General features: G+C 47.1%; 1 protein-coding gene across 1 annotated transcript in view; it reads right to left on the bottom strand.

Annotated features, from left to right (window-relative positions):
• The window catches only part of ABCC3 (ATP binding cassette subfamily C member 3), an 80,683-nt gene that overhangs the window by 22,100 nt on the left and 36,617 nt on the right, over positions 1-21,966 (bottom strand). Inside the window, exons 2-11 of the mRNA XM_073660273.1 lie at positions 15,673-15,849; positions 15,472-15,597; positions 8,961-9,098; positions 8,750-8,872; positions 8,616-8,677; positions 7,747-7,875; positions 7,190-7,408; positions 6,916-7,093; positions 895-1,056; positions 683-775 (exon numbers count right to left, since the gene is read on the bottom strand). Coding sequence (XP_073516374.1) covers positions 683-775; positions 895-1,056; positions 6,916-7,093; positions 7,190-7,408; positions 7,747-7,875; positions 8,616-8,677; positions 8,750-8,872; positions 8,961-9,098; positions 15,472-15,597; positions 15,673-15,849 — 1,407 coding nt within the window. The remainder of the gene's footprint in view (positions 1-682; positions 776-894; positions 1,057-6,915; positions 7,094-7,189; positions 7,409-7,746; positions 7,876-8,615; positions 8,678-8,749; positions 8,873-8,960; positions 9,099-15,471; positions 15,598-15,672; positions 15,850-21,966) is intronic.

The following is a 21,966-nucleotide window of genomic DNA, read 5'->3' as shown; positions in this document are numbered from 1 at the left end:
GGGGGCAGAGTAGCACCAGCAGGGGGGCAGAGCAGCACCAGCATCTCCAGCAGGGGGCAGTGCAGCACCAGCATCTCCAGCAGGGGGCAGAGGAGCACCAGCAGGGGGCAGAGCAGCACCAGCATCTCCAGCAGGGGGCAGAGCAGCACCAGCATCTCCAGCAGGGGGCAGAGCAGCACCAGCAGGGGGGCAGAGTAGCACCAGCATCTCCAGCAGGGGGCAGAGCAGCACCAGCATCTCCAGCAGGGGGCAGTGCAGCACCAGCGTCTCCAGCAGGGGGGGCAGTGCAGCATCGGCATCTCCAGCAGGGGGCAGAGTAGCACCAGCATCTCCAGCAGGGGGCAGTGCAGCACCAGCATCTCCAGCAGGGGGCAGTGCAGCACCAGCATCTCCAGCAGGGGGCAGTGCAGCACCAGCATCTCCAGCAGGGGGCAGAGCAGCACCAGCATCTCCAGCAGGGGGCAGAGTAGCACCAGCAGAGTGCAGTGCAGCACCAGCATCTCCAGCAGGGGGCAGTGCAGCACCAGCATCTCCAGCAGGGGGCAGAGTAGCACCAGCATCTCCAGCAGGGGGCAGAGCAGCACCAGCATCTCCAGCAGGGGGTCCACCACTTATACCACACCCATAAGTAGCTAATTTTGGGGGAACATATAGAACACAAGCCCCCATAATCGTGGCTTACCTGAAAGGCCCTGGTTTTCATGGCAATAAAGGCATTAATTGGGATGAGAAGGACCATGACGGCAACTCCGGCCAACACCGAGGGTCCCAGGGTCTGAAAGAGGAAGGGACTCAGATCTGACCAGTCACATAGGAGGAGTGGAGGCGTTACCAGCTCTCTCCACCAGGGGGCAGCACAGTTTCCCCTCTTGCTTCTTACAAGGTGACCATTACCTGCCAGAGAAAGTAGAGCGCCAGGCAGATCTGCAGAGGAGCCGACCACAGCATGTTCAGGAAGGTGGTCAGGTCCTGGAAACGCTGAGCGTCCACTGACATCAGGTTCACCACTTCTCCTACCGTAGAGGAACGCTTTGCTGCATTAGTGATCACCAGAGACTGGGGAGACAGAAGATGGAAACTCAATGGTGGCTCGTAGACTACTAACCATCAAATCAGGTAGACTCCTGAAGAAGCACACGGCGAAACCGAAGGAGACGACGTCTCATCAATCTGCACACAATGTCAATCAATGTTCCCATTCACTGAAGGCAAGCAGAGGGGTGACCATGGTACGGTGTCGAATATCTATATCCAAAAAATATGGAACTTTTATGATTTAATGGACTGGACTCCTCTTGTGGAGATGGGAAACGGGGCGGTCAGACACCTCCGCTCCTACTTATCCCCAGGGAGACATTCAGGGGTGTTTGATACCAGAAGATTCATCCAATCAAAGTGGTGGGATCTGACTTCTGGACATCTACTAATCATGGATGGTAAACTCTACGGGTGAGATCATGGAAGATAGGCTCTACAGGTGAGATCATGGAAGATAGGCTCTACAGGTGAGATCATGGAAGATAGGCTCTACAGGTGAGATCATGGAAGATAGGCTCTACAGGTGAGATCATGGAAGATAGGCTCTAAAGGTGAGATCATGGAAGATAGGCTCTACAGGTGAGATCATGGAAGATAGGCTCTACAGGTGAGATCATGGAAGGTAGGCTCTATGGGTAATATCTTGGAAAGTAAACTCTATGGGTGACATGTGCTAATCAAGGATGGAAGACTCTACAAGTGATATCTGCTAATCATGGATGCTACTCCCTGTGGGTTATGTCTATTAAATTTGGATGGTAGGCTCTCCAGATGATACTATAAATCATGGATGGAAGACTCTATGGGTGATATCAACTAATCATGGATGGCACTTTCTGTAGATTATCTCTACTAACTTTGGGTGGTGGCCTCTCCAGATGATATCTATAAATCATGGATGGTACTTTCTGTGAGTTGTGTCTACTAACTTTAGGTTGTAGAATCTCCAGATGATATCTATAAATCATGGATGGTAGACTCTACGGGTGATATCTGCTAATCAAGGGTGTAAGACTTTTCGGGTGATATGTACTATCATGGGTGGTACTAACAATTGGTGGAAGAACCTCCAGATGATGTCTATAAATCATGGATGGTAGACTCTATTGGTGATATCATGGATAGTAGACCCTTCAGGTGATATCCACTAATCATTGATGGTAGATTCTATGGATGATATCTTCTCATCAAGGATGGTAGACTCTACTAATTATGGATGATACATTCTCCAGGTGATATTTACTAATCATGGATGGTAGACTCTCCAGGTGATATTTACTAATCATGGATGGTAGACTCTCCAGATGAATATCTACTAATCATGGATGGTAGACTCTCCAGATGAAAAAACCAGGGGAGGAGTCCTGAGGAGATAATTTGCATATTCCCACTGCATTTTGGGGTAAGTGAAGAGTCTCCGCGAGCTCAAAGAACACTGGATTTTGGCTGTTGGAGCTGAAAAGAGGACATCGGTAAACCAGGGGAGGAGTCCTGAAAAGAGGACATCGGCATTTTGAAGCTTTTTTTTTAAGCTTTTTTCACTGTTTTCAGAACATTAACAATAAGAACATGGAAGAGTCCAGGAGCCATTTGGTGAGCTGCATATCCTGCTACATGTTCACAGACTTGCCGGTGGAAAAGCCAAACTTCACATGCCAGAAATGCAGCTTGTGTCCCTGTTGGAGGAAAAGTTGCGAAATCTAGAAGAGAGGTTAACTACGTTGAAAATCATTAAGGAAGGTGAAGAGTTCTTAGACAGAGCAGAATTATCTCTTCATGATTCAGAAAGAGAAGAAATTCGAACTGCACCTGACGAAACAGAGGAATGGAAGCCTGTGACCCCCAGAAGCAGGAGGATCGAGAGGCAGTCAGCACCCATACTGCTCAGGAACCAGTACCAGGCTCTCACGCAGGAGAACCATGAAGAAATACAGCAAAATAAGACTTTGCCAGCAATGAATAACCTTGTAAGCCCTCAGAATCCTCCTGGATGGAGAAAGAAGAATGTAGTGAAGAAAAAACGGAGAGTGGTGGTCATGGGGGATTCCCTGCTAAGAGGAACAGAGGCCGCTATCTGCAGACCAGACATAACCTCAAGAGAAATGTGCTGTCTTCCAGGAGCAAAAATTAAAGATGTGTCTGACAGGACATCAAGACTCTTCAGACCTACAGATCACTACCCATTCCTGCTAATACATGTGGGGACAAATGACACCGCAAGAAAGGACCTGGAAACCATCTGCAGTGACTTTGAAGACTTAGGCAAGAAAGTGAAAGAATTGGGAGCGCAGGTGGTCTTCTCATCCATCCTCCCAGTGGATGGCCATGGAACAATGAGGTGGAATAAGATTCTACAGGTGAACAACTGGCTACGTCGATGGTGCCGTCAACAAGGATTTGGATTTCTGGATCACGGAATGAATTACCTATACGATGGACTACTTGCTAGAGATGGGGTGCACCTTACGAAGACTGGAAAACATGTATTTGGAAGTCGCCTTGCTACACTCATCAGAAGAGCTTTAAACTAGAACAATGTGGGAAAGGAAGCAAAAGGCCAGAAAAAGCCATACAGCTGACAAATACTATTGAGATCTCTGCTACTGGAAGTGGAAAGGAAGAACAAAGACAAAAAATCTAAATAATAAAAATATGGGAGGAAGAGAAACCAATCACAAACTAAAATGTTTTTATACAAATGCACAAAGCATGGGCAACAAACAAGGAGAATTGGAACTACTAACGCAGGAAAAGGAATATGATGTCATTGGAATCACTGAAACTTGGTGGGACGATACACATGATTGGAATAAAAGGCTAAAAGGATACAACTTATTTGCAAGAAACAGACTTGATAAACGAGGAGGAGGTGTTGCATTGTATGTTAGAAAAGCGAATATCTGCACAGAGATTGAAGCTTCAGAGACTGGGAGTTCTGTGGGAACTGTCTGGGTAAGAATACAAGGAGAGAACAACGGAAAGGACACCATTGTAGGCATTTACTACAGGCCACCTGGGCAAGCTGAAGATATGGATGAACTCTTTATGTATCAAATGACCAAGTTCTCCAAAAAATATGACGTAGTGGTCATGGGAGATTTCAACCATCCAGACATTTGTTGGGAATCTCTCTCAAGTAAAACTAACAGGTCAAGCAAATTCTTATCCTCTCTTGCTGACAACTTTATCTTCCAAAGGTAGGGGAGAAAACAAGGGGATCTGCTACTTTGGATCTAATCCTTATAAACAGGGAGGAAATGGTTGAGGAGGTAAAGGTGGCTGGGACCCTCGGAGGCAGCGATCATGCTATTATAGAATTTTGGATAACTAGAGGAGGAAGACATGTGAAGACTCAAACTTCAAGGTTAGATTTTAGAAAGGCAGATTTTAAGAGACTCAGAAAGAGAATAGGAGGGATCCAATGGCTGGATGTCCTTGAGGACAAAAATGTCCAGGAAGGATGGGAAATTTTTAAAAATGAGATTCTCAAAGCACAATCGTTAACAATCCCGAAAAGTAGGAAGAATGGGAAGCATTTAAGGAAACCAGGATGGATGAACACAGAACTTAAACACATGCTAAAAAGAAAGAAAGAAATGTTTATTAAATGGAAAGAGGGAGGCATATCTAAAGAAGATTATAATGCAGTCTGCAGATCCTGTAGGGCACGTATCAGGTTAGCTAAAGCTGACAATGAATTAAGGCTTGCAAGAGATGTCAAAAGCAATGAAAAAGGATTTTGGGGGTATGTCAAAAGTAAAAGAAAAGTCAAAGATGCTATAGGATTTTTACAGGATGAAAATGGAGAAATGGTAAGAGAGGATGTTGAGAAGGCCGAACTTTTTAATTCCTATTTTGCATCTGTTTTCTCTCAGAAAGAAAATGTAACATCAACTGATCTTCACTGTCCTTTTAAAGGAATAGAGGAATCCAAGTTATCTGTAAACAGAAAGATTGTGAGGGAATATTTAGCTAACATAAATGAGTTCAAGTCTCCAGGTCCAGATGAATTACACCCCAGAGTACTGAAGGAGATCGTAGAAGAAATTTTAGAACCACTCTCCATAATCTTTGAAAATTCTTGGAGAACAGGAGAAGTCCCAGAAGACTGGAGAAGAGCAAATGTTGTTCCTATCTTCAAAAAGGGGAAGAAGGTGGACCCAGGGAACTATAGGCCGGTGAGTCTGACTTCTATACCAGGAAAGATCTTTGAAAAAATTATTAAACAACATGTATGTAAGTACATGGATAAGAATGAAGTGATTAACCAGAGTCAGCATGGGTTTGTAACTAACAAGTCATGTCAGACTAACTTAATTTCCTTCTATGACAGAATCACTGACTGGGTGGATCAGGGAAATGCTGTAGATATAGTATATCTTGACTTCAGCAAAGCATTTGACAAAGTATCTCACACCATCCTTATTGAAAAAATGACCAAGTATGCAATGGACCAGGCAACTGTTAGGTGGATTCATAACTGGCTTAGTGATCGGACTCAAAGGGTGGTTGTAAATGGCTTCACATCCAGCTGGATGAATGTCTCAAGTGGGGTACCACAGGGCTCCGTCCTGGGACCTGTATTGTTCAACATCTTTATCAATGATTTAGATGAAGGAATTGAGGGTAAACTGATTAAATTTGCTGATGACACAAAGCTAGGAGGGATAGCTAATACTAGAGAAGAGAGAGAGAGGATTCAAAAAGACCTAAATAAACTGGAGCAGTGGGCAGCAACCAACAGAATGGTTTTTAACAGGGAAAAATGCAAAGTCCTACATCTGGGCAATAAAAATGAAAAAAGCATATACAGAATGGGAGGAATAGAGCTAAGCAACAGTACATGTGAAAAAGACTTAGGTATACTAATAGATCATAGACTGAACATGAGTCAACAGTGTGATGCAGCAGCAAAAAAGGCAAATACAATTCTGGGATGTATTAACAGAAGCATACAGTCTAGATCACGTGAAGTCATTATCGGTCTTTACTCCTCTTTGGTCAGACCTCATCTGGAATACTGTGTACAGTTTTGGGCACCACATTTTAAAAAAGACATAGACAAACTGGAGCAAGTTCAGAGAAGAGCGACCAGAATGGTGACTGGTCTGCAAACCATGTCCTATGAGGAACGGTTGCAGGATTTGGGAATGTTTAGCTTGCAAAAAAGAAGACTGAGAGGAGACTTAATAGCTGTCTACAAATATGTCAAGGGCTGTCACATTGTAGAAGGATCATCTTTATTCTCATTTGCACAAGGAAAGACTAGAAGCAATGGGATGAAGCTAAATGGGAGGAGACACAGATTAGATATTAGAAAAAACTTTTTGACAGTTAGGGTGATTAATGAGTGGAACAGGCTGCCACGAGAGGTGGTGAGTTCCCCTTCAATGGATGTCTTCAAACAGAGGCTGGACAGACATCTGTCTGAGATGATCTAGTGAATCCTGCTTTGAGCAGGGGGTTGGACCAGATGACCCAGGAGGTCCCTTCCAACTCTACCATTCTATGATTCTATGATCTACTAATCATGGATGGTAGACTCTCCAGATGAATATCTACTAATCATGGATGGTAAACTCTCCAGATGACATTTACTAATAATGGACGGTAGACTCTACAGGTGACATCTACCAATCATACCTGGGAGACTTCATGGGTGATATCTACTAATCTTGGATGGTAAACTCTACAGGTGATATTTACAAGTCAATATCTACTAATCATGGATAGTAGAGTCTCCAGGTGGAATCTATTAATCATGGATGGTACACTCTAAAGGTGACAGCTACTAACAACGGATAGTAGACTATACGGGTGATGTTATGGATGGGTGCAGAACCCATAGACCCATCATATGATCTATCCGTTTCTCACCTTCCTGTATATGATACCAGTGATGGCGCTTCTTAGCCGCATTCCCGTGACGAAGCAGTAGTGGAAATGTTGGTGGAGTATCAACGTTTGGGTTATAGAGGAGAGGAACATCAAGACCGCAATACTGTATCCCCACCAAGCTGGAGCTCGCTCATCCTTGATGAACATGATGAGAATGCTGGAACAGACAGGGTGTTAACATTAGTGATCATGTCTTCATAATTATTATCAAATTGATCAAATTGGCTCCATAGATGTCGTTTGAGTTACGCACCTTAGCAACTGGGGGTTCACAAAAGAAAAGAGGTCCTGAAACAGCTTGAAAACGGAACCAATTAAAAAGTAAGGTCCAAATGTCTTCAGCAGAACTTTGATGAAGGACGGCTCTTTCTTCTTTTTGCTGTTCTCGATCAGAACATCGGACTCGGTGGGTTTCTCATCCACATGGTTCAGCTCTATCTCCTGAGTCTTGGTGAATGTCACTTCACTTGCCCTACAACATGGAAGAACAACGGGAGATTTTGTAATTTTGCCTTCTGTGTTGATTAAGAGGAAGGACGCATGGACGACAGTCAAAGGACACAACTCAGCGCAAGCTATTCCCAGCACTAGATGAGTGGTGTCCTCATATGTGACACTTAAGAAATTTGCTTTCATGATGATGCTACCATAATAATTGAATAAATATATGTGGCTCGAAAAGGAGGTTTTTTAAACACACTATAAAGTTTGATATCTTAGCTTTTACGTTGGGAGCTTAGATATTTGCGAGAACGTTAGCGAAGCCTTGGTTGTTCATGGAGGTTGACCAACCACAGTGTGGTCATGTACCTTAGCTTGTTCTTCTCCTTTTCCCATTCTTTAATCAGTTTGGAAACAACTATTTTCGAGGTATCATCTTCATTCAAAGACCAAAGGTCCTTGTCTTCCAGAGGTCTTTTGTAGCCCAGAATGGCCATCCTAAGAGGGCAAAAAATGTCAAGTCAATCTGAAATTTACATAAAATCATGGCCTTTAGAGGTTAATAATAAGAGGCTATAGAACTTGGGTGGGAGATGGTCTACTGATCACGAACACAAGACTGTCTTCATTAGTAGGACTCAATGATGGGCATTGGAAGATCTCAAGGGCTTGTTAAGAGACAAGTTTAAAGGTTGTCAATTAGTCATTAAAGAGCTGAGGAAGATCTCGAGGTTTTCAATCACTTACTAATGATCATGAGAAGGTCTCAAAGGCTCCGTGATGAACAAGGAAAGTCTGTCAATCACTAACTGATGGGCATGGGAAGGTCTCTGAGTTGTCAATCACTGATTGATAATTTGAGGAAGGTCTCTAAGCTGTCAGTCACTCACTGTTGGGCAGTTGAAGGTCTAAAGACTATTCATCACTTATTGATAGGCACAGAAATGTCTCACCGATGGACAGGGAAGGTCTCAGTAACTCATTGATGAGCAAAGGAAAATCTCAGGGCTGTCAATCAGTCACTGATGGGTGGGAGAAGGTTTGAAACACTGATTGGTGAACAAGGAAGGTGTTTCAATCACTCAATGAAGGGCAGGGTAAGGACTCAAGAGTTTTGGTGGGTATCCATTGAGATTGCTAGGAAGCCCTCAAAAGGAAATAGCCTTTGGCCAGAGATGACTGCTCTGGGTCTTCTGCCCACATGAGGGCAACACTTACTTGTTGAGGGTAACACTTACTTGGTGAACCACCAAAATGTTAATCTTGATAGAAATCCAGCGTCCGACTCTGGGCAGGGATTCTGCGGAGGAGATTTTCATGTCATTCATTATAGGGAAGATTGTAAATCAGTAGATTATATAGATTTACTCACACAGTCCGATCTGACGGGAGAGAAGAACGGTGGCGCCTCCTTGAAACAGGAAAGAATAAGCTCCACCACAAGCAGAGAGAAATAAATAAAGAATGTGGTGAAGCGGAATCGATCCGTCACGCCCTAAACACAAGAAGTAGAGACAAATATCGGTGCTGGGGTCATTCATGGTGATGCTCTCGGGATGACCACAACGCCATCTTCTCATTACCTCATTGACTGAAGACAAGACTTTGGAGCGGAACGGGATAATGGTGGACAGTGTAGCTAGGAACCAGAATATTATCAGCACCCCCGAAGACTGGACGCCCCGCAGCCTCTCGTATTGGATTAGTATAGTTGCCGTGATCTGAAAAAATGAAGAACGTCAAAAGAGGCCTCCCAACAATCATATGTCTATGTCTACTCCACCACCAACATCAATATCTACACCTTGCCTGGCATGAACAGTCAGAAATAAGTGTGAACATTGATGCAGATGGTGATCCGGGAAACTTTCCCCTGTCTATACCAATCACTCCAAGAGACTTTCCTCCTGTCTATACCGATCACTCCGGTAGACTTTCCTCCTGTCTACACCGATCACTCCAAGAGACTTTCCCCTGTCTATACCAATCACTCCAGTAGACTTTCCCCGTCTATACCGATCACTATGGGAAACTTTCCCCATCTATACTGATTAGCCCTGGAGACTTTTCCCTCTGTCTATACCGATCACTCCGGGAGACTTTTCCCTCTGTCTATACCAATCACTGCGGGAGACGTTCCCCATCTATACCGATCACTCCGGGAGACTTTCCCCGTCTATACCGATCACTCTGGTAGACTTTCACTGTCTATACCGATCACTCAGGTAGACTTTTCCCTCTGTCTATACCAATCACTGCGGGAGACGTTCCCCATCTATACCGATCACTCAGGTAGACTTTCCCTGTCTATACCGATCACTCCGGGAGTCTTTCCTCTCTGTCTATACAGATCACTCCGGGAGATGCTCCCCATCTATACCGATCACTCCGGGACACTTTCCCCGTCTATACCGATCACTGCGGGAGACGTTTCCCGTCTATACCGATCACTCCGGGAGACTTTCCCCGTCTATACCGATCACTCCGGGAGACTTTCCCCGTCTATACCGATCACTCCGGGAGACTTTCCCCGTCTATACCGATCACTCCGGGAGACTTTCCCCGTCTATACCGATCACTCCGGGAGACTTTCCCCGTCTATACCGATCACTGCGGGAGACTTTCCCTGTCTATACCGATCACTCCGGGAGACTTTCCCCGTCTATACCGATCACTCCGGGAGACGTTCTCCGTCTATACCGATCACTCCGGGAGACGTTCCCCGTCTATACCGATCACTGCGGGAGACTTTCCCTGTCTATACCGATCACTCCGCTAGACTTTCCCCGTCTATACCGATTACTACGGATGATGTTCCCCGTCTATACCGATCACTGCGGGAGACGTTCCCCGTCTATAACGATCACTGCGGGAGACGTTCCCCGTCTATACCGATCACTGCGGGAGACGTTGCCCGTCTATACCGATCACTGCGGGAGACGTTCCCCGTCTATACCGATCACTGCGGGAGACGTTCCCCGTCTATACCGATCACTGCGAGAGACGTTCCCCGTCTATACCGATCACTGCGGGAGACGTTCCCCATCTATACAGATCACTCCGGAAGACGTTCCCCGTCTATACAGATCACTCCGGAAGACGTTCCCCGTCTATATCGATCACTCCGGGAGACTTTCCCCGTCTATACCGATCACTGCGGGAGACGTTCCCAGTCTATACCGATCACTCCGGGAGACGTTTCCCGTCTATACCGATCACTCCGGGAGACTTTCCCCGTCTATACCGATCACTGCGGGAGACTTTCCCTGTCTATACCGACCACTCCGGGAGACGTTCCCCGTCTATACCGATCACTCCGGTAGACTTTCAATGTCTATACCGATCACTCAGGTAGACTTTCCCCGTTTATACCGATCACTCCGGGAGACTTTCCCTGTCTATACCGATCACTCCAGGAGACTTTCCCCGTCTATACCGATCACTGCGGGAGACTTTCCTCTCTGTCTATACAGATCACTCCGGGAGATGCTCCCCATCTATACCGATCACTCCGGGACACTTTCCCCGTCTATACCGATCACTGCGGGAGACGTTCCCCGTCTATACCGATCACTCCGGGAGACTTTTCCCTCTGTCTATACCAATCACTGCGGGAGACGTTCCCCATCTATACCGATCACTCCGGGAGACTTTCCCCGTCTATACCGATCACTCTGGTAGACTTTCACTGTCTATACCGATCACTCAGGTAGACTTTTCCCTCTGTCTATACCAATCACTGCGGGAGACGTTCCCCATCTATACCGATCACTCAGGTAGACTTTCCCTGTCTATACCGATCACTCCGGGAGTCTTTCCTCTCTGTCTATACAGATCACTCCGGGAGATGCTCCCCATCTATACCGATCACTCCGGGACACTTTCCCCGTCTATACCGATCACTGCGGGAGACGTTTCCCGTCTATACCGATCACTCCGGGAGACTTTCCCCGTCTATACCGATCACTCCGGGAGACTTTCCCCGTCTATACCGATCACTCCGGGAGACTTTCCCCGTCTATACCGATCACTCCGGGAGACTTTCCCCGTCTATACCGATCACTCCGGGAGACTTTCCCTGTCTATACCGATCACTCCGGGAGACTTTCCCCGTCTATACCGATCACTCCGGGAGACTTTCCCCGTCTATACCGATCACTCCGGGAGACGTTCCCCGTCTATACCGATCACTGCGGGAGACTTTCCCTGTCTATACCGATCACTCCGCTAGACTTTCCCCGTCTATACCGATTACTACGGATGATGTTCCCCGTCTATACCGATCACTGCGGGAGACGTTCCCCGTCTATACCGATCACTGCGGGAGACGTTCCCCGTCTATACCGATCACTGCGGGAGACGTTCCCCGTCTATACCGATCACTGCGGGAGACGTTCCCCGTCTATAACGATCACTGCGGGAGACGTTCCCCGTCTATACCGATCACTGCGGGAGACGTTCCCCGTCTATACCGATCACTGCGGGAGACGTTCCCCGTCTATACCGATCACTGCGGGAGACGTTCCCCGTCTATACCGATCACTGCGAGAGACGTTCCCCGTCTATACCGATCACTGTGGGAGACATTCCCCATCTATACAGATCACTCCGGAAGACGTTCCCCGTCTATATCGATCACTCCGGGAGACTTTCCCCGTCTATACCGATCACTGCGGGAGACGTTCCCAGTCTATACCGATCACTCCGGGAGACGTTTCCCGTCTATACCGATCACTCCGGGAGACGTTCCCCGTCTATACCGATCACTCCAGGAGACGTTCCCCGTCTATACCGATCACTCCGGGAGACGTTCTCCGTCTATACCGATCACTCCGGGAGACGTTCTCCGTCTATACCGATCACTGAGGGAGACGTTCCCCGTCTATACCGATCACTCCGGGAGACTTTCCCCGTCTATACCGATCACTGCGGGAGACTTTCCCTGTCTATACCGACCACTCCGGGAGACGTTCCCCGTCTATACCGATCACTCCGGTAGACTTTCAATGTCTATACCGATCACTCAGGTAGACTTTCCCCGTTTATACCGATCACTCCGGGAGACTTTCCCTGTCTATACCGATCACTCCAGGAGACTTTCCCCGTCTGTACCGATCACTGCGGGAGACTTTCCTCTCTGTCTATACAGATCACTCCGGGAGATGCTCCCCATCTATACCGATCACTCCGGGACACTTTCCCCGTCTATACCGATCACTGCGGGAGACGTTCCCCGTCTATACCGATCACTCCGGGAGACTTTCCCCGTCTATACCGATCACTCCGGGAGACTTTCCCCGTCTATACCGATCACTCCGGGAGACGTTCTCCGTCTATACCGATCACTCCGGGAGACGTTCTCCGTCTATACCGATCACTGCGGGAGACGTTCCCCGTCTATATCGATCACTCCGGGAGACTTTCCCCGTCTATACCGATCACTCCGGGAGACGTTCCCCGTCTATACCGATCACTGCGGGAGACTTTCCCTGTCTATACCGATCACTCCGCTAGACTTTCCCCGTCTATACCGATTACTACGGATGATGTTCCCCGTCTATACCGATCACTGCGGGAGACGTTCTCCGTCTATACCGATCACTGAGGGAGACGTTCTCCGTCTATACCGATCACTGAGGGAGACGTTCTCCGTCTATACCGATCACTGAGGGAGATGTTCTCCGTCTATACCGATCACTGAGGGAGACGTTCCCCGTCTATACCGATCACTCCGGGAGACTTTCCCTGTCTATACCGACCACTCCGGGAGACGTTCCCCGTCTATACCGATCACTCCGGTAGACTTTCACTGTCTATACCGATCACTCAGGTAGACTTTCCCCGTTTATACCGATCACTCCGGGAGACTTTCCCTGTCTATACCGATCACTCCAGGAGACTTTCCTCTCTGTCTATACAGATCACTCCGGGAGACGTTCCCCATCTATACCGATCACTCCGGGAGACGTTCCCCATCTATACCGATCACTCCGGGAGACTTTCCCCGTCTATACCGATCACTCCGGGAGACTTTCCCCGTCTATACCGATCACTCCGGGAGACTTTCACTGTCTATACCGATCACTCCGGGAGACTTTCCCCGTCTATACCGATCACTCCGGGAGACTTTCCCTGTCTATACCGATCACTCCGGGAGACTTTCCCTGTCTATACCGATCACTCCGGGAGACTTTCACTGTCTATACCGATCACTCCGGGAGACTTTCCCCGTCTATACCAATTACTACGGATGATGTTCCCCGTCTATACCGATCACTGCGGGAGACGTTCCCCGTCTATACAGATCACTCCGGAAGACGTTCCCCGTCTATACCGATCACTCCGGGAGACGTTCCCCGTCTATACCGATCACTCCGGGAGACTTTCCCCGTCTATACCAATCACTGAGGGAGACGTTCCCCGTCTATACCGATCACTGCGGGAGACGTTCCCCGTCTATACAGATCACTCCGAGAGACTTTCCCCGTCTATACCGATCACTCCGAGAGACTTTCCCCGTCTATACCGATCACTCCGGCAGACTTTCCCCGTCTATACCGATCACTCCGGGAGACTTTCACTGTCTATACCGATCACTCCGAGAGACTTTCCCCGTCTATACCGATCACTCCGGGAGACTTTCACTGTCTATACCGATCACTCCGGGAGACTTTCCCCGTCTATACCGATTACTAAGGATGATGTTCCCCGTCTATACCGATCACTGCGGGAGACGTTCCCCGTCTATACCGATCACTGCGGGAGACGTTCCTCGTCTATACCGATCACTGCGGGAGATGTTCCCCGTCTATACCGATCACTGCGGGAGACGTTCCCCGTCTATACCGATCACTGCGAGAGACGTTCGCTGTCTATACCGATCACTCCGGGAGACGTTCCCCGTCTATACCGATCACTGCGGGAGACGTTCTCTGTCTATACCGATCACTCCGGGAGACGTTCCCCGTCTATACCGATCACTCCGGGAGACGTTCTCTGTCTATACTGATCACTGAGGGAGACGTTCCCCGTCTATACCGATCACTGCGGGAGACGTTCCCCGTCTATACCGATCACTGCGGGAGACGTTCCCCGTCTATACCGATCACTCCGGGAGACGTTCCCCGTCTATACCGATCACTCCGGGAGACGTTCTCTGTCTATACTGATCACTGAGGGAGACTTTCCCCGTCTATACCGATCACTGCGGGAGACGTTCCTCGTCTATACCGATCACTGCGGGAGACGTTCCCCGTCTATACCGATCACTCCGGGAGACGTTCCCCGTCTATACCGATCACTGCGGGAGACGTTCCCCGTCTATACCGATCACTCCGGGAGACGTTCCCCGTCTATACCGATCACTCCGGGAGACGTTCGCTGTCTATACCGATCACTCCGAGAGACGTTCCCCGTCTATACCGATCACTGCGGGAGACGTTCCCCGTCTATACCGATCACTGCGGGAGACGTTCCCCGTCTATACCGATCACTGCGGGAGACGTTCCCCGTCTATACCGATCACTCCGGGAGACGTTCCCCGTCTATACCGATCACTGCGGGAGACGTTCCTCGTCTATACCGATCACTGCGGGAGACGTTCCCCGTCTATACTGATCACTCCGGGAGACGTTCCCCGTCTATACCGATCACTGCGGGAGACGTTCCCCGTCTATACCGATCACTCCGGAAGACGTTCCCCGTCTATACCGATCACTCCGGGAGACGTTCGCTGTCTATACCGATCACTCCGGGAGACGTTCCCCGTCTATACCGATCACTGCGGGAGACGTTCCCCGTCTATACCGATCACTCCGGGAGACGTTCCCCGTCTATACCGATCACTGCGGGAGACGTTCCTCGTCTATACCGATCACTCCGGGAGACGTTCTCTGTCTATACCGATCACTCCGGGACACGTTCCCTGTCTATACCGATCACTCCGGGAGACTTTCCCCGTCTATACCGATCATTCCGGTAGACTTTCCCCGTCTATACCGATCACTCCGGGAGATGTTCCCCGTCTATACCGATCACTCCGGAGACGTTCTCTGTCTATACTGATCCCCATAGCATAATAAACTAGATACAAACCATAGTTATTCCGACGAGCAGCGGGGTCACAAAGTACACCGGGGGAGGGGGCTCATTCTGGATTAGAGTATGGAAAGAGTAGAAGAGGTCCGCCCAGCAGACGCACCACAGCAGCACCCCGAAAAGCTGCAGAGCAGAAAGCAATGTGTTACCCGACAGTACAAACCATGCCCGACACGTCTGCGGCTCACGCCCTCTTACCGTCTTGGCTTTGCTCAGCGCGGACAGCACGATGTATCCCCTGCGGTTAAACTTTAAATAAATAACATAGAATGGTAGCGCCACCCAGAGGTAGATGACGGGGATCCAGGCGACCACCGTGTTCTGGAAGCATGGCGTCAGGTCCGGCTGCTCCGTGTACAACGTCAGGTTGGAGTCCTGAAAAAATACAACAGCTTTTGTAGTGGGGTCCGTGACCCTCGAGACCACCTTACCACCACCGGTCAACATACATGATCCCTCGACAGCAGACGGCCTCATTGCTGATAGTTTTAGTAAAACAAATAAGTAACAAAATAAGATCCATCATCATCTGCAGCCAGCTTGTTGATAGTTTCCACATAAACTTATTCTAGCAAAACTTAAGATAAGATCTGTCATCAAAGGCCAGCCTGCTTGCTGATAGTTTCCAGATAACAGAAGCTTATTCTAGTAAACTGTAATTAAAAGTGAGAATATATGGTCCATCATCAGCACCACCATGCTTGTTGATAGTTTCCATACAGTAACAGAAGCTTATTTTAATAGTTTCCCAAAAGCAACAGCAACTTAGTAAAAGTTAGAAAATGAGAATCATCTTGAGTAGCAGCCTGCTTGTTGATAGTTTTCACATAGCAAAAAAAAACCTCTAAATATGAGAAAATGAGATTCATCAGCAACAGCTAGCCTGCTTGCTGATAGTTTCCGTTTAGTAACACAATGTTTTCTTATGTAAAACTAGAAAAATGAGGAATACGTTCATTATATTATATCTTCCCGCTATTATATATGATATCTTCTCGCTAATAATAATGTCATGTATGGGATCAGGTAGACGTCAGGTCGCTCCGGTGTCTCTGGACGATACCGCGTCCTGGTTTTCTCACGTTACCTCTAAATATGAGAAAATGAGATTCATCAGCAGCAGCTAGCCTGCTTGCTGATAGTTTCCGTTTAGTAACACAAGGTTTTCTTATGTAAAACTAGAAAAATGAGGAATAAGTTCATTATATTATATCTTCCCGCTATTATATATATCTTCCCGCTAATAATAATGTCATCTTTGGGATCAGGTAGACGTCAGGTCGCTCCGGTGTCTCTGGACGATACCGCGTCCTGGTTTTCTCACGTTACCAGCGACCGCCCTCATTAAAGTCAATGAAGCGGCTGAGCCAAGGGCTGATGAATGCCTGGATTGTTCCATAATATAAAGCAGACCTGGGCGCCGTTCCTCTCTACCGGGCCGCCACGGACTCTTCAGGGAAACTCTAAAAGCTTTTTTTTTTTTTTTTTACAATTTCTAAGACTTGTGAGCAGAAGTTTCCCAGCCAGGAGGTGCGGAGCAGGAAAGATGCCTGGGGGTTCAATTTTGAAGCGTTAAAACTCCCCAACTGGTTCTCAGTTAACTCATTCTGCAGCCAGCAATTAACAGTAATACAAAAGACCTGGTAAAAATCAAACGGCATGTAGTTTCGGCTGCAAATAATTTTTTTGCAATTGGGTTTGATGAAAAATGTTGCACGGTTTGGTTTTATTCCTTTGCACATTGTTTGCAGCAGTATGAGTTAACGGAGAATCTATCAGTGAGCTTTATGTGTCTGATTTCGAATCACAAACCACATCAAAGTCAAGTTGAATTTTGATGTGGTTATAGAGAAGATTAAAAAAAAAAACAGATAAAAGAGTGACAGCTCCCTGATGGAGTCTCAGTTAGCTCATTCTGCAATCAGCAAACGGTGAAAGTTTATTAATGGAACCTACTTTTTTTTTTGCAATTAGGTAGAAAAAAAAGTGAACCCTTGCCTCCTGAAAGTGCCTATATCTAAGCAGGGGGGGAGAGAGGCCATTTATGGGGAAGTGAAATTAATATGGACTTTGCAAAACAAAACTTTGTGTGAACATTTCCCTAGTCCGCCGCGGAGCGTGCGCCCCATACGGAGCGTCGGCTTTACCTTTATTGTTCTCATCCTAGTTTTTTAATATTTAAAATAATATGCAAAAGAAAAAAAGAAAAGAGGAACAAACAAGATCTGAGGACAATGGAGAAGTGTCGTTACAGTCTCACCATGCAAATCACGGCTTGTTACAAGCTCCGCTTTCTAGAGCTGTAATACACGATTTCTCCAGAGGGGGGCGCTGTGTTATTGGTTCTTTAGGATAAGGACCTCGAAAGTAAATGTGAGGTTTTTGGAGGTATTGGATTTTCGTTACATTTTCCTCTCCGTCCGTTCATCGCCTTTCTGTGTCCCATAAGTCGCCCGCTTACCACCGAACAATATCCTGGCGCGAGGCCGAACTGGCGAGACGCCTTGTCCTTGTGAGGTTCATGTTATAAAATATCTGAATGAGCTCATAGACGTGTGGCAGGAAGCCCAAAATGTAATAATAGTGACTGATGAAGGTAATGTAATAGTCCGAACTCCCAGAGGGTGATGCATCTGGAAAACTACTCTCTTCAGAAAATGTCCTATACTATATATTGTTACTGCTGTTACTGTAGAGAATCCTTCACACATACTGGAGGTGTTAAACACATCTCACCCCTTTCATTGCTACAAATTAATTTAATCGGATATATAACTTTAAATACTTCTCCTCTATCCAAATGCATAGGCACTTCTCTTACTGTAAAGAATCCTTCACAAACCTAACTTTAATAGTCAAACCCCCATGATGCTTTACGGTGTAAGCGCATATCTTGATATCATATTGTTGGGAGCATTAAGAATTTATTTTGTTAATTTTAACTCTCCTCTTACTGTAAAGAATCCATGACACGATATGCAGATGTTACATTTTACTTCTGCGGTTCCATAGAATCCCACTAAATCTTTACCAAAAAGTGAGTTGAATAAAAACAAACACCTTATTTCATATATATTCAACTCTTACTGGAAAGAATCCTTTATCCGTGACCGTGCTGTGTAGATGGCTGTACATGTGATTAATGTCTGACCATTTCATGTTTATAGGGATGTCCCAACTTTTCTTCCATGGAAGACTTTGGAGAAAGTTTTGGCCTTTTGTTCTCAAGAGAGATAAGTAACTTACTGAGGGGTACCTGCTGGTATTGGCTCAGGGGCGGCAGGTGAATCAGTGGAGCTGGTGGTACTGGATACAGCAGAGCCAAATGTGCAGATAGCACCTTGAAGGAATCTGAATAGCACAGAGGAACAGCAGAGTTGAGTAGGCAATCAGGCACCTTGCAAAAGTGCAAACAGCACACAGGAACAGTAGAGATGAGTAGGCAATCAGGCACCGTGCAACAGTACAAAGAGCACGCAGGAACAGTAGAGATGAGTAGGCAATCAGGCACCTTGCAAGAGCACACAGGAACAGCAGAAGATGAGTAGGCAATCAGGCACCTTGCAAGAGCACACAGGAACAGCAGAGATGAGTAGGCAATCAGGCACCGTGCAACAGTACAAAGAGCACACAGGAACAGTAGAGATGAGTAGGCAATCAGGCACCTTGCAAGAGCACACAGGAACAGCAGAGATGAGTAGGCAATCAGGCAACTTGCAAGAGCACACAGGAACAGCAGAGATGAGTAGGCAATCAGGCAACTTGCAAGAGCACACAGGAACAGCAGAGATGAGTAGGCAATCAGGCAACTTGCAAGAGTGCAAAGAGCACACAGGAATAGTGGAAATTAGTAGGCAATTGGGCACCTTGCAACAGTACAAAGAGCACACAGGAACAGTAGAGATGAATAGGCAATCAGGCACCTTGCAAGAGCACACAGGAACAGCAGAGATGAGTAGGCAATCAGGCAACTTGCAAGAGTGCAAAGAGCACACAGGAATAATGGAAATTAGTAGGCAATTGGGCACCTTGCAAAAGTGCAAAGTGCACACAGGAACAGCAGAGATGAGTAAGCAATCAGGCACCTTGCAAGAGCACACAGGAACAGTGGAAATTAGTAGGCAATCAGGCACCTTGCAAGAGCGCAAAGAGAACACAGAAACAGCAGAGATGAGTAGGCAATCAGGCACCGTGCAACAGTGCAAAGATAACACAGGAACAGTGGAAATGAGTAGGCAATCAAGCACCTTGCAAGAGCACAAAGAGCACACTGGAAAAGCTGAGATGAGTAGGCAATTGGGGACCTTGCAAGAGTGCACAGAGCACACAGGAACAGCAGAGATGAGTAGGCAATCGTTCACCTTGCAAGAGCGCAAAGAGCACACAGGAACAGTGGAAATAAGTAGGCAATTTGGCACCTTGCAAAAGTGCAAAGTGCACACAGGAACAGCAAAGATGAGTAGGCAGTTGGGCACCTTGCAAGAGCACAAAAAGCACACCGGAAAAGCTGAGATGAGTAGGCAATTGGGGACCTTGCAAGAGTGCACAGAGCACACAGGAACAGCAGAGATGAGTAGGCAATCAGGCACCTTATTGCAGCAGAGTTGAGAGAACAGACAGCACCTTAGAATAGAAGGTATCTTAATGCTGCAAAGTTGAGAGTGTGGACAGGACCTTGGAATTGTAGATACGAGTAAGCTAGCAAGTATTTTGACACAGCAGAGTTGAGAGTGCAGACATCACCAGGAGCAGCAGAGCAGAGTTGGTAGGATGAACTGGATGTTTGATAGCACTCAGGAACAGTTGAGTAGATAATCACCTGGCTGTAGCAGAGCCAAGTCGGAGTGTGGCTTGACTCCTGGAAAGCATGAAGTAACAGCGTGCACTACTACCTGAATACTCAGGTAATGTGCAGCCGCCAGAGCTGGCCTAAAAGGCTTTTGATGATGACATCAGAGGTGCATGGTGGGTTATTACAGTGACCTGTCACAAGCTAGCACAGTGGGAACTGCCCATGGAGAAGGAAGAACTAGAACCTGGTGCTGGAGCTGTGACGGATCGGTACAGACAGAAAGTAGCAAGATTGTGACCATTCATGGCAGAGACTAGAAGGTGCTGTTGCATGTATGGCATAGGGCATGGTTTAAGGGTTCAGTGCTATTAGGCCAATTGTATAGTCACGAATCTCGTGAAACGACCAACGTTGCAGTCTCGAGAGTTCCGTCGATTGTTTCGAGGCATGAGCGAAACTTTTCTAAACATCAGAGAGGAAAACACGTGAGGAATGATGCGACTGTGACCTTCTAACCACAACGCGATGACCCTTTCCTCTTTCTGAGACACCATACAATAAAGTCATAGAGGACAAGTTATCATTTATGGAGAAAGACCATGAATGGGAACAGTAGATATATGAGACACCGTCCTCTCCCTGGATGAGTCAAGAGACCGAATTGGAAACCATTTGTTCTTCTCCCAACCAGAAGACATTGAGGAACCATTGACTTCCATACTTAGATTATATCATCGTGATGGAACAGAAGTGAGTCTAGAAGTCGTCATCCAGGTGGCCCTAATCTGGGTAAATAGGCCCCATCTCTATCTGCTCCTAACGACTTCCTGTAGTGATGTGTACACAGTGCTATCACCCATCTGATAACCGCAGCAGAGGAGACAAAGAGACATTATACAATATGGATGTGAAGTAAACAGTGGTGTAAACTGAGGGATCAATGCCAGGTGATCACCTCCACCTTCACCCTACTCAATGCCAGGTGATCACCTCCACCTTCACCCTACTCAATGCCAGGTGATCACCTCCACCTTCACCCTACTCAATGCCAGGTGATCACCTCCACCTGCACCCTACTCAATGCCAGGTGATCACCTCCACCTTCACCCTACTCAATGCCAGGTGATCACCTCCACCTTCACCCTACTCAATGCCAGGTGATCACCTCCACCTTCACCCTACTCAATGCCAGGTGATCACCTCCACCTTCACCCTACTCAATGCCAGGTGATCACCTCCACCTTCACCCTACTTCTGGAGCAACTGCAGCTGATGTAGTGAATGAAACAGACCTGTGTATGATAATATCCAATAAGCAACACGATCATTTCCTGTAAATCCTTGGATCATTTTGTATGTGGGTGAATTAGTTGGATATGATCAGTGATGTACAAGTGACCATTATCTGCCGAGCTCCACCAACGACTGAGCTGGAAGGATGCAGACTTCCCACTGCTCCTGGTGAGTAGAGCACTCCCATCCCTCCATTATTTACAGTAGGTCTTCTTCTGCTGGAAGAAGACCTACTTTTTCATAGGGAACATTGTACTAAAGACTCTGACAAGGAGAACCAACCAGAACATCACTCAATATTGACGAGGAGCATAAATTCAGAGACTGTGCTTGTCCACAGTTGATGGTCTTCAAACCTGAGTCACGTTTCGAAACTCCATACTTTGGACATTGACTTAAAGGGCAGC

This window comes from Phyllobates terribilis, unplaced genomic scaffold (assembly GCF_046119375.1).
Source record: "Phyllobates terribilis strain yellow unplaced genomic scaffold, ASM4611937v1 Scaffold_25__1_contigs__length_18738178, whole genome shotgun sequence".
NCBI classification, from domain to species: Eukaryota; Metazoa; Chordata; class Amphibia; order Anura; family Dendrobatidae; genus Phyllobates; species Phyllobates terribilis.
Note: the sequence above shows the minus strand (reverse complement) of the source record. Positions and strands in the feature narration are given on the sequence as shown.